This window comes from Cynara cardunculus, assembly GCF_001531365.2.
Source record: "Cynara cardunculus var. scolymus isolate 2C chromosome LG 16, CcrdV1, whole genome shotgun sequence".
NCBI lineage: Eukaryota > Viridiplantae > Streptophyta > Magnoliopsida > Asterales > Asteraceae > Cynara > Cynara cardunculus.
The window spans coordinates 16150782-16164155 of record NC_037543.1 but is presented as its reverse complement, the minus strand read 5'-3'; the positions used below and the strand labels follow the sequence as shown (position 1 = coordinate 16164155).

Below are 13374 nucleotides of genomic sequence, written 5' to 3'. Positions count from 1 at the left end.
TTTCATTTTATTTTTTTTATCTCAGTCAATGTTATAGTATGGTCTTATGTGATTTTGAAAAAAAGATGATGTTTTTATTTTTGAATAAAATATAAACTTGAAAATATCATAAAAATTTGACAAAAATATATCGATAATAGTATCAAATTAACTATTTAAAATTTCTATTTTTTTGTGTAAATTCAATTTTTTATTATAATTTAATTTTAGATTCAATAACGAAATAATTTATATTTGATTAATAATATAATTTTCTTATAAAGATAATAATTAATTATTTTGTTAGAACTCGATAATTATTCTAATTATATTTTAGATTTTTATATTCTAAAATGAGATGTTTATCCTCTATTTGATTATGTTTATTCACAGTTAGTTACACGAATTCAAACATAGAGCTTTAATATGTTGTACTTATGTATAATTTACTTGTAATATTGAATTTTAAGTAATATGCATCAATATACAATATTTCATACATAAAAATTAATTTTTAAGAATTTTTGTCAAATATTTTATAATATAATATAAATAAAGATATCAATTATTGTGATTATAGCATGAGGATGTGTACCCTCCACATTTCGTAGTAGACGTATAGAGATTAAGTTGTGGGGGAAGGTTTCTAATTTATGTGGTTGTCACATGTGAGGTTTTGTTTGGAAGTAAATAAATGATGAATTTTATAAATATAATATTATCATTATTAACAAATAAATAAATAAATAAAAATAAATATTTTATATGAATTGAATTTAACAACTTTTTAATACGTTTTCGGAAGTCCAAAGGGTATCAAAATTTCCCAAAAATAATCTTTTTAAGATAATGTTTAAGGGGTTGTTTGTCAGTTGTTGAAATGACTTGATGTAGAATGATTAAATGGTCAGAATGATTAAGAGACTCTCATAATATAATGCAAAGTGAATTGTAATTGTTTGGTTATTGTTTACAAAGAAATTAGGGCGCTGAATGATTAAGGGATGTCCATGATACAAAATCATTCAGATGATTTTAGAACCATTAAGAGACAAAAAAAAATTATCAAACAAGATTCACCTCTTAACGATTCACAGGCTGCCTCTTAATAGAACTATTAAGAAGTAAACAAATAACTCATAAAACATAGTTTAAATAATATTAACTCTGTATGTTACATATAAAAATAGGATATAGTGAGATAATTGTGTACAAACAAACAACATACTACAAAACCAAGGGGTATCTTATATGGAAATTTCCGTCGGAAAATTATATTTTAGATAGAATTTTTGACGACTTGCCTTGCCTATATTTATTTAGTCGAAAAATCGATGGAACTTTAAACCGTTTTTGATGGAACCCAAAAACATTTTCCAAGGATGACTTCTGTTAAAAATTTCATGAACTGTTTTGATGAATTCTCGATGGAATTTAATCGATCATAATTGACATTTCACTACTAGAAAACTGGGCATTTCCGGCGGACGATTTTCGCCGGTATTTTTCCGACGGATTCCGGCGGAAGTTAAAAAAGTCAACTTTTATTGACTTCCGCCGGAAATCCGCCGGAAAAATTAAACCGGTTATATTATCGGCGGTAATGTTTTTTTAAATATTTAGAATTATATTTTTTAAAACTTTCCGGCGGATTTCCGGCGGAATATTCCGCCGGTATTTTTAAAAATTAAATATATATTCTTTTTAAAAAAGATTAATTATTTTCCGACGAAAAACGGTTCCGACGGATTTCCGGCGGAATATTCCGTCGGTATTTTTAAAAATTAAATATATATTCTTTTTAAAAAAGATTAATTATTTTCCGACGAAAAAAGGTTCCGGTGGAATATTCCGCCGGTAAATGAATTTAAAAAAAAAACTTAACCATTTTGTATTAATCAAGATTTTATAAAATAAACCGGTGAGGAATTACCGGCGGCCGGGATCCGCCGGAAATTAGTAAAATCCGCCGTTTTTGCCGCCGAAAATCCAATCACCGGCGCCACTTTTCCGGCGGCAATATCCGCCGGAAATAACTGTTTCCGGCGGATTTCCGAGCGGCGGATTTCCGGCGGATATTGCCGCCGGAAAAAGTGGACTTTTTGGTATTGTTTTCTTTGTATATCAACGGATTTTCATGAGACTCTTTTCGATAGATACGTCATAAATGATGGAGATGGGTTTTCGCCAAAAACTCGTAAAAAATCATCTTTTTTTCAAATAAGTAAACGATTTTTCCTTTAAAATCTGTCAAAAAAATCTATCTATAATTTCCGAGAGTACTTTTTGTTAAACTAAAAGAGTTCTCGCGCAATGCAGCGAAACACATCTCGATTTTAATGTTCTATTTTATTATTTGTCTCTGTCGATGTAATAATAAGATTTTATGTGTTTTTAAGAAAGCAATAATAATTTTATTTTTTAATAAAATAAATGTGAAGATATCATAAAAATTTAACAAAAAATATATCATTATTAATATCAAATCAACTATTTAAAAGTTTTATTTTTTTTACGTAATTCCTTTAATTTATTTTTTATTATACCACATACAAACCGGAAGAAATGGAAATTAAATATTAAAAAAAAAAAAATGTTGGTTGATAAAATGGTCTTTATTCATCGTTCATCTCCATCCCAATCAACCTTCATTTTAGGTCCGGTAGGTCCATCTTCGCCGGAAAATTCCCTCGGTATAACATTCAACAAACTCCCGATCGCCGATCCCACACTTCCGGCCGACGAACTCTGTAATTTCTCAATCTCCGTTCCAATCTCATACGTTATTTTTGGACCCCATTTTCTTGCGTAGTTCACCCATGGCGGTTCGACCACTTTCTCGTCACTGATGTACTCGGCCGCCATGATCGAATGCTTATCTTTAACGTCGAAAAAGTTATCGCTCTTCGCGGCGTCGTTTTTTATCCCGATCACATCAGTTCCTTGCATTACAAGTCCTTCGGCGGGGTACGTTGCATGGCCATTTAACGACGGATAAGCTGCGAAATTATTCGTTGAATCTAAGAACTCGAGGGCCGGAGTGTCGACCCATGTCCCTCCGCTATGTTGCGCGAAATAAACACGATACAGAACTCCRTCGAAATTGCTAACCCTAAGGGTTACATGCTCCCAATCTCCTATATGTTCACCAATTCTTCCAAGAGGGATATCGATTAACCCGAGTTTCGCGGTCGAAGGACCATTGAAAGGGTAAAAGATCCAAACGGCTACGTCTGTAAATGTGGCTCCAAGCATTGGTTTGACATGAAGATAAGCCTCACAGTTTTGCAGATCACCTTTCTTGACCCTCTCTCTGTTGGTTTCGTCAACCGGGAGGTCGAGCCAGTACGTGCCATCGTTCGAACCACCTTGAGGAAGGTTCGAGCCGGTTGGTTCGATTGAAATGGGGTTTGATTCTTCTCCTGTGTGGTACAACTGAACCCCATTGGTGAAATACCAAGTTGTTGAAGCTGGAAAGTACGCTTCTTTAGGATGAAAGTAGAATCTTGGAGAGTATTCTTGAATTAGGGCTTCGATTTGTGATAAATTCGGCATCGAAGAAGTTAAGTTATCGAAATTGTTGTTCTTCAAGCAAGAAAGCGATAATAAACTCGAATCATCTACGGTTTTCACGATCACGAATGTACCTACGGACACTCCTCGAGCTAGTCTCCCTCGAACTTTCGGTCTTAATCCGTACACATTGACATCTTTCGAGCTCCATAACAATTCATCGGTTTCGGATTCTTCAGTTAGATCGGATCGAACACAACGGATACTATCGAAGGAGGGTTTTTCGGGTGAGGTGGTGATGGCGTAGCCTACTGGCTTGTAATCCTCCGGTGGTGTTGGTAGCCAAATGTAACAAGAAGAATCTTTACTGGTCCAAACTAGAGTGTAGTCGACCGGAGCAGCTAGGATTGCTTCGCCGGTGACATCTTTTCCGGCGAGAACCGAACCAAAGAGTGGGGTGTGATTGGATTGACAGTAGCAACCAAGCATGGAGAAGCCATCTGGAATGGGTGATGGGTCGAAGAAGGTGACATCAGTGTCATCTTGAGAAGTAGACCCTATTTTCTTGAAAGATGTAACTTGGCAAACTTCAAGTCCTCCGAGATCGATTGTTCCACTTGCAAAACCTTCACCTGGTGGCCAAGAAGGCAACGAAGAAGGAAACTTGAACCTGGTTTCAATGGGAAAAGTTTGGTTTGATGAGGTGAAGCAGTTCCCCATTTTAAGAGTATTGTGATTTTGATGCCAAACAACAATGGTCATATATATAGGTGTAAAAATGAGACTGTATGTGGGAGCGCATGAATGATGGTGTGAGAATAAGGGGGCTGTACTTATAAGTGTTTATCCTCATAATTTCCTCATCGGATGAACATGAGAAGCGGCCAAAAATCTTACCGGATAAAAGCGAAAAAGAATGATGGAGAGTCTTATCCGGTAATTGAGGATGACGACTCTTACCCATATAAGCGTTAAATTGTTGCATTCGATATGTTTTGATATACTAAAATCTTATGTATTAAAATAAATTATGGTGTTAAGTTCTATTAGTAAGCACTTACCGGGTAAGCATTTGGGTAAACGGCCCCTAAGTCAATAAGAGTTAGAGAGAGAACACTATTGAGCATTTAGAATAGTTGGCTCGCTCGTGAATATGTTCATAATGAATGATCTATTGTTCACAAGCTGTTTATATTGTGTTCACATGTACACTAGCTGTATATCTCAACATTGGCTCGCTCCTAAATGTGTTCATAATGAAGGAACTATTGTTTACAAGTGTTCATATTGTATACATATGTACACTAGCTGCATATCTCAACATTAGTTCGCTCTTGAANAGTGTTCATATTGTATACATATGTACACTAGCTGCATATCTCAACATTAGTTCGCTCTTGAATGTGTTCATAATGAAGGAACTATTGTTCACAAGCTGTTCATATTGTGTTCATACCTATTTTATTTATTTATTTCCTTCGTGTAACAGCTATTCTTATTATGTTCATATTGTGTTTATAAATGTTATGCAGTCCAAGTTCATATATATGTCAATTTTTATTCGTATTTGACAAAATAGTTCATATATATATATATATATATATATATGTGTGTGTGTGTGTGTGTGTTCATATGGTTCTTACATTAACAAAAATAAATTAAGAAAAATTATGAAATTTTTTTATTTTGTAACTCCCAATTAATGATATGGGAGTTACATAAAAAAAGAAAATTACATAAATACCTTTTTCCATTTAGTTCACATATGTTTGTGAAATTGTAAATTTAAAAAATTAAAGTTTAATATGATAAATAAAACCGTTTATTGTAAGAATCAATGGTCAAGATTGGTTAACAAAGTTAACACAATAAACTTGGTTAACAAAGTTAACACAATAAACTTGGTTAACATTTGAACCAGTCCCCCCCCACACACACACACACATATATATATGTATATATATATATATGTATATATATATATATATGTATATATATATAGAGAGAGAGAGAGAGGAAGGTTTAAACGAGAATGTTAACTATTTACGAAAATGAAAAAATGTCGTTAATATACAAAATAACATGTGATTTTACATCAACGTAAAAAAATGGAAGCGTACAACTTTGAATTTGTATGAATTTATACGTGAATATATATATATATATATATATATATTTATGTATATGTGTGTGTGTGTGAGAGAGAGAGAGAGAATCATGTATAATTTTGTACCTTAACGGTTTTTTTCTTTTTTTAAATAGTTAGTAGGAATGGTTCAAACGAGAACACTTTCATTTTATGAGAACGCGAGAACACTCTTTTACTATAGACAATCACATGTGATACTACTATTCCATCACATATGATACACATTGATTCTAAATCAGAGACGTGGACAATTTTCGATGCGATCTTAGTTGCGGTCCAAGTCGCTCTTACAAGTATTATCACATGTGATAAGGTTGTTGTTGATATGATACTATAATCTATCAAGATCATCACATGTGATGCTAAATCATAGATGCAGACAACCTTTAGCGCGACCTAAGTCGTAGAACACGTCGTCCGCACATCACAGGGTCCCCTCACGCTTATTATCACATGTGATAACGATATTCTCACATTCTTTCTCTCTCTCTATATATATATATATATATATATATATATATATATATCTTCTCAACCCATATACATGAATGTGTGTATAAAAACAAAAGACTGAATTCGACTTATCCATACTTTACATATAATTTCATCATTCTTCAAATATAAGGGGTTTAATTAATTCTTATTTTTAATTATGTATCGTGAATCATGAGTTTTCATCGATCTCGTTGCTTGAGCCTACAGGCTACCTCGGAGAATTATATGAAATTAAAAAAACGTGCAATAAAATTTTAATGATTTTTTAAGCATTTTATATAAATAATAAATAAATAGAAAAGATAAGGATGAAAATTGGTATAACATGTTTGGTAGACATCGACTATTTATCTGTATTTATTTTCTAAAAATATTTAATTCATTTTGGTAGGATTAATTATTAGTGGTTATAGGTTGGCCATGACCTTATCACATTTTTCATAACCATATTTATCATTTTTTTATACCTATTTATGTCACAAAATAAATAAATAAATAAATAAATATAGTTTTCACAGACGAATACGTTAACATAAACCTCAAAACTGACGATATAAATTCTGACATTATAAACTGACCTACATTTTTAAATCATTGAGTTAAACCCTAGACGGTAACTCGATGTCAGCTTATGAAGTTGTTCATCTGTATTGGTTACAAGTTTAAGTCCGTTAACCATAAGGGTGGTGTCTATTTGGTTTGAGCTTGACTCTAAATATCAAAAGTACTTAAATGTCTCAAGTTCAAATCCAAGGAGGAATAAAATCTCCTTGTGGCCATGAAAGTTCAAATGCGGTGACTCCGGACTATCTGCAAAGCAGTTGGTCATCCTGAAATTAATCGGCTCGCATAGCGGGTTGGATATCCAAGTTAATAAAAAAAGAAAAAAGAATTAAGTCCGTTCCTATTAATAATTTAATATTAAAAATTGGTGATTTAAGACAATATAAAACACGTTTGTAAACTCTAGAAATGGTCCTTTTGCTATTTTTGTATTTTATCATAAATTCAAATATACAGGATGGGTTTCTTGATATTTTCATTTTTTGTTGGGGGAATGTGGTTGTTTGTTTATCTTTTAATAGTTCTATTAAGAGACAGTCTTTGAATCGCTAAAAGATGAATATTGTTTGAAAAATAAAAGTTTACCTCTTAATGATTCTAAAACTCTTTAAATGTTTTTGTATCTTGGACTTTCTTTAACCATTCAACACCCTAATTCCATTCTAAATAATTACTAAACAATTTTATTTCATTTTGCACTATATTATAAAAGTCTCTTAATCATTCTGACCACTTAATCATTCTGCACCAAACCATTCAACAACTGTCAAACAGCCCCTAAGAGAGTTCCAATCAGTAATGGTTTAAGAAAACACTTTCAGACCCTGTAAAATTAACAGCTAAAAATCAAATATCATACATAAAGAAAAAAGATGCCATATAACGTTTTAGTGTATTTTAATCATAAACAATATTTAAATTTAGATCTCTTGATTTTTTTTTTAATTATGATCATATAACTTTGTTATATCTGATTTGGATTCATACAATAATGGGGCTGAATACATAATATTTTTAGCCAGCTAAAGTTAAGACATTATAATTATTTTTTTTAAATGAAAATTAGATAATAAGACAATAATATCATGCACATTGGATCAAACAAAAAGATGCTTTTAGTTTTGAAATGTATTATTTTAATTAAGTTAATTAACATAAAATCATTAATAATATCAAAAAATCTAAAATTTGTCCATCTAAATATGTTCTTCTCCTTTTGTTATTCAAAGTTGAATATGGGGTGTTTGGGATGGCTTATTTGGAACAATTTATGTTTTTCTAAGAAGTTTTTATCAACTTATTATAAGTTAGGGTGATTTAACTTATTCAAAAATTCATTATTACCGATTTGGCATTGGTATAAGGTGTTTATCCAAACACTCAAAAATATTCTTATTACCGGTGCCATATCAGAATAAGTCAATAAGTTATTTTTATAAGCAATCCCAAACACCCCCTATATATCTTTTTAGAGTAGGTTATATTTTTCGTTCATATGGTTCATGAAATATTCGGTTTTCGTCCCTACCTAATTTGTGGTTTAGAAATCATTTCGGTTTTCTTTCTTAACTCTGACATTGTTAAAAATATGTTAAATGAGGTAAAATTCGGTCTTTTTTCGTTTTCTTTTTAAAATATAATATATAATATTTTATATTATATATACATATATATGTAGGGGTTGGTTTATTTGTTAACTATATATTTGATATTTATTATGTGAACTAATCATGACCTTTAATTTATTCAATCTATGAATTAAAACAACGACATTTTTTGTAATAACAGTAAAATGAATGTGTGGTATGTCATAAATGAACAATAGTGAACATGGTAAAATTGGAAAAGTTCATGAGCTTTTATTATGCACTGATTTCAGTTCCTTCGAATCTCTCTTTCATCATTTTGAAACCGAAATTAATTACATTTTACTTGTTCACTTGTGAACGGTTTATTAGTTCACCAATGAACATCTATATGACAAATAACAGAAGTCGGTAGTGTTGAATATTATTCACTAATGAACCTTTGACCGATTATTTGTATATCAATATTACTGGTTCATACATGAATATCATGTGAACTGGGTTCACTAATGACCATGTTATTTAAAATACCAAAAAACGAAAAAAAAATCATCTGAATTAATATGTTGAATGGTACTGTGTTCATTTTAATTATCAATCATGCGATTTAATTTGAACATAATAATTGAGAATCTTGTAAAGAATGATATAATTATCATCCCTAAAAACTAGGAATTATTTTTTTTGTATTTAATACAATGTAGTAACTTATATATGAAAATCCATTATATACCTTTAATCATTAACATTTGAAATAACCATGACTAAAGAATGATTCTGATTGGTATAATGCATTCACAAAACTAACACCATCTTTTGGTTAACAAAAGCTATATATATATATATATATATATATATATATATATATATATGTTCGGGCTCTAGTGAGAAGCGTAAGAAGAGATCTCCACCATTTGATCAATCATAATTGAATGTCAACAATAATGAGGTGCACGAAGATGCACCAGATTAATTCCATTCTTAAGCATAATTCATGTGTGAACATGAAATTAAAAGTGAGAAGGGTTTAGATCTTACACTTCTCATTGAGAAATGGAACATGACGAGTATTAGGCGGGTAATGCATCCCCCATCCCCAACACCGCCTCCATTAAATTTAACCCCCCCTCCCCCGGGACGGACCCAGAAATATTTTCAAATGGTGGCACCATTTGACTATAAGAAACGATATAAGGAAAAAATTTCAAAAGATGACACCATTTGACTATAAGAAACAAATATATGGAAAAGAATTCAAAATGTGGCACCATTTGACTAATAAAATGACATTAACAGGATTCAAACTCAAGTCTAGGGTGGAAGAAAGCCTTTGCAAACCAACTCTATCAAAGAAAACTTGTTCTCATTATAGTTTCAAAATACATATGGTGGCACACAACAAATTAATATGGTTGCACATTTCACGAACCTAATTCTTTTTACCTTTTGACGCAGGAATAATACAATGGCACCATGTTGGGTCCGTCCATGAGCCCCCCCCCCCCCCCCCCCCCCCCCCCCCCCCCCCCCCCNCCGCGCGTCCCTGACCTCGCGCCGACTAATCCTCGACGGGTTCGAGGGTAAAGAATCACCAGCAGTGTCTGGAACCCGTTTAGAAAATTTGATCTATTTTAAAATTAAAATTATAATGAATAGTCACCATATTAATTACCTATATATTTGTCATTTAATAATAAATGTATACATATATATATATATTTATTTATACACACACTATATACATATATTAATTAAAATGAAAAACAATTATCGGGGTCGGATCAAGGGCAGGTAATGTCATTCTCAACCTAACTCATGAGCATCCCTAAAAGCGAGAGGGTGTTGGGGCTGGGAGGGACGGGGATTATGTGTGTGTAATACACTATTTTATTTTTTATTAAGTAAATACGAGAAAAATGAATAAAAGTCAAAATGTTCATGAGTTAACAACTAAAGTCTAACAGAATTAATTGGAGGAATGAAAAAAAAAAAGCAACAAATTACAAATCATACTAACGAAAATTATAATTAATAAATACTAGGGATGAAAACCGAAATTTTTACGAAACCACATGGACGCAAAACGTAATTTACTCTATTTATTTATCATTTTAATTAAAATTACATCACAAACAATATAATGAAAGAGTAGTATGTAGTTCAATGGTCTTTTGTATTATCGGCGGTTACACCTCTCCGATGATTGCTTTTGGGTTTTTCTCTCAAAATGCATATCATTTTGAGATAGGTTGAGGTGGTGTGGAGAGAGTTGGTGACAGATCCGATGGAGCTGAGTGAAGATTGGAGAGAGACGAGACGTTGTTACTGGAATTAATGGTGATTTACAGTCGCCGAAGTTAGGGTGGATGTCTGCAACCACCGTCAAAACTCGAAAAGGGTTTGAAAGTAAAGACGATGTTAGCAACCGGTGGGTTGGGATCTACCCGTTCTGTTTTGGAATTATTTTTTTTATTAAAAATGTTAGATATTCATTTAGGTTTTAGTTTTTCTTCAAAAAAAAATTACCATATCATTTTAGACAACCGGTTACCTATTGAACAGGTAAACAAGTTCCTTAAATAAATGAAAATTTTATCTTACACCCTAAAATGAAGGTTTTGAATCGGTTACCTGTTGAACAGGTAAACAAGTTCCTTAAATAAATGAAAATTTTATCTTACACCCTAAAATGAAGGTTTTGAATGATAATTAGTTTCCTAAAATAAGAATACAGGAAAAGTTGATTTCATTTTAATACAATTTTTAATATTAAAAAAATGTAATAATTATTTGCAATTCGATTAATATTATATGATGTTGAAAGTTGCAAGACATTTTATAAAATCACCATGTGATACTCAAGAGAACTTCTAAAAATAAAAGAGGTTCCAACCCGTTAAGTCAACGTGGCATTGCAAACTACAAGGGTGGTGTCTGATTGGTTTGAGCTTGGCTTCAAAGGTTAAAAGTACCAGGAGGTCTCATGTTCAATTCCAAGGAGGAATAAAAATCCTCTTGTGGCCATGGAAGTTCAAATACGGTGACTCCGCGCTATCTGCAAAGCAGGTGGTCGTCCTGGGATTAGTCGGCTCGTATAACGGGTTGGATATTCAGGTTAATATAAAAAAACATGACATTGCATGATTGGTTTTTGTAAAACGTGCAAATAATTAAATGTATGATTAGGTATAACAGATAAAAACATATTCTTTTAACCAAATATTTAAATGTATGATTAGATATAACAAAAAGATGCTTTTAGATGTTTTTAATTTTAATAAAAGTATAATTTATGTTACTATTAGTTCAAAACTGAACATAAGCGCTTACCGGTAAATTTTAACATTATCATTAATTACCTAGTAAGATTTTAGTCCACCAAAACGGTATCGTATGCAACAATTTACCCGGTAAACGTTTACCGTGGTAAGAGTCGCCGACCTCACTTATCGGGTAAGACTCATGGTCCTTGTCTCGCTCTTACCGGGTGAGATTCTTAGTCCTTATCATATTCATATGGTAAGGTAATGTGACTTGCTGTTCACTTACCCGAGTAAGTGTTTGGTAAACGGCCCCTAAGTTAACATGGTTGATTCTTCCGATTTGTTAGTTCAAGTCGAGCTTTGCTTGCCCTTAGAAGGACACGAGGAATTTTGGTGTTAGGGGTTGTTTTTTTACCTCTTAATAATTCAATTAAGACGCAACCTTTAATTCGTTAAGAGGTAAATCTTGTTTGACAATTTTTTTTTGCCTCTTAATAGTTCTAAAACCTATTGAATGATTTTGTATCATGAACTTTCCTTAACCATTCAGAGACCTAATTTCATTGTAAACAATTACCAAACAATTATATTTCATTTTACACTATATCATGTGAGCCTTTTAATCATTCTGACCACTTAATCATTTTGTACTAAACCATTCAGCAACTATCAAACAGCCCATTAATCATCTTAATTTCATTGATAATATATTTTAATATTTTTTTTTTTATAAAATGGTCAACGGTACAAGGGAAAATACAAAATTATGAAATTCACATATCATTTTATTAAAATATAAGATTTTATAATATTTTTGTTAGTTCAACATATGACATTAAGCATTTTTTTTTGGAGGAAGAAGATGCCATGTTAATATGCTATTTAAATAATAAGGCCAGGTATAAACGCATGTTTTCGTTTCATACAAACTTTAATAGTATTTTATACATTTTACAAATAGGCGGCAAGCGGGTTCATATATGAACCTATGTGATTCACATATGAATTACATGTTCATATGTGAACTCGTGTAATTCACATATGAACTATTTTAATTGATTCACATATGAACTAATTAACTGATTCACTTATAAACCCTTATGATTTACATATGAACTAATTAATTGGTTCACGTATGAACTTATTGGTTCATATAAGAATCAGTTAAATAATTCACATGTGAACTAATTAACGAGTTCACATATGAATATATAGCTTATATGTGAATCACATGGATTCACATAAGAATCTGTTTGCCGCCTATTTTGTAAAAGTTACGAAACTACCCCTCCATCTTCTTCGTACCCATGAGAGGAATTATCCGGTGCTTAACAAGAAGTCACAAATGTTGACCAGATGAAGGGTTAGATATACTTATTTAGAGCCCTTGAATTATCGAAGTTTGAGAACGAAAAACACAAAACCTTCACTTGACAACATTTACAGTATTTTTGTTGCAAATATTCGATCATTCAACAACTCAAAAGTAGTCTTATAGAAAATGAATATCTCAAGTTTATGGCTCTCTTTCTCTCTTTTTTTTTACATATGTGTATGTGGGGTTGGGTAAAAATCAAATAAAAAAGCATATCCTTTTAATATAATTTTTGGCCAAATGGATTTGGATCAATCTATTATATAAAATTACAATAAAATAAGATTCTTTTTTATACAAAATTAATGTTTGACATCATGTATTGCATGATGATTATAATTTTTTTAAATTATTTAAGTTAGTTAAATGAGTCGATGATCACGTTTATATATATGAAATTAATAATAATCAATAATTACTTTGATATATGAATCCACCTTATCATTATTG

At 31.6% G+C, this 13374-nt stretch overlaps 1 protein-coding gene across 1 annotated transcript; it reads right to left on the bottom strand.

The window, feature by feature from the left end:
• Nucleotides 1–2598: 2598 nt before the first annotated feature.
• Nucleotides 2599–4212, bottom strand: LOC112529035. The gene has a single exon (XM_025140115.1). It carries the CDS (start codon nt 4210–4212, stop codon nt 2599–2601), a length of 1614 nt encoding a protein of 537 aa, XP_024995883.1.
• Between the last annotated feature and the right edge of the window lie 9162 nt (nt 4213–13374).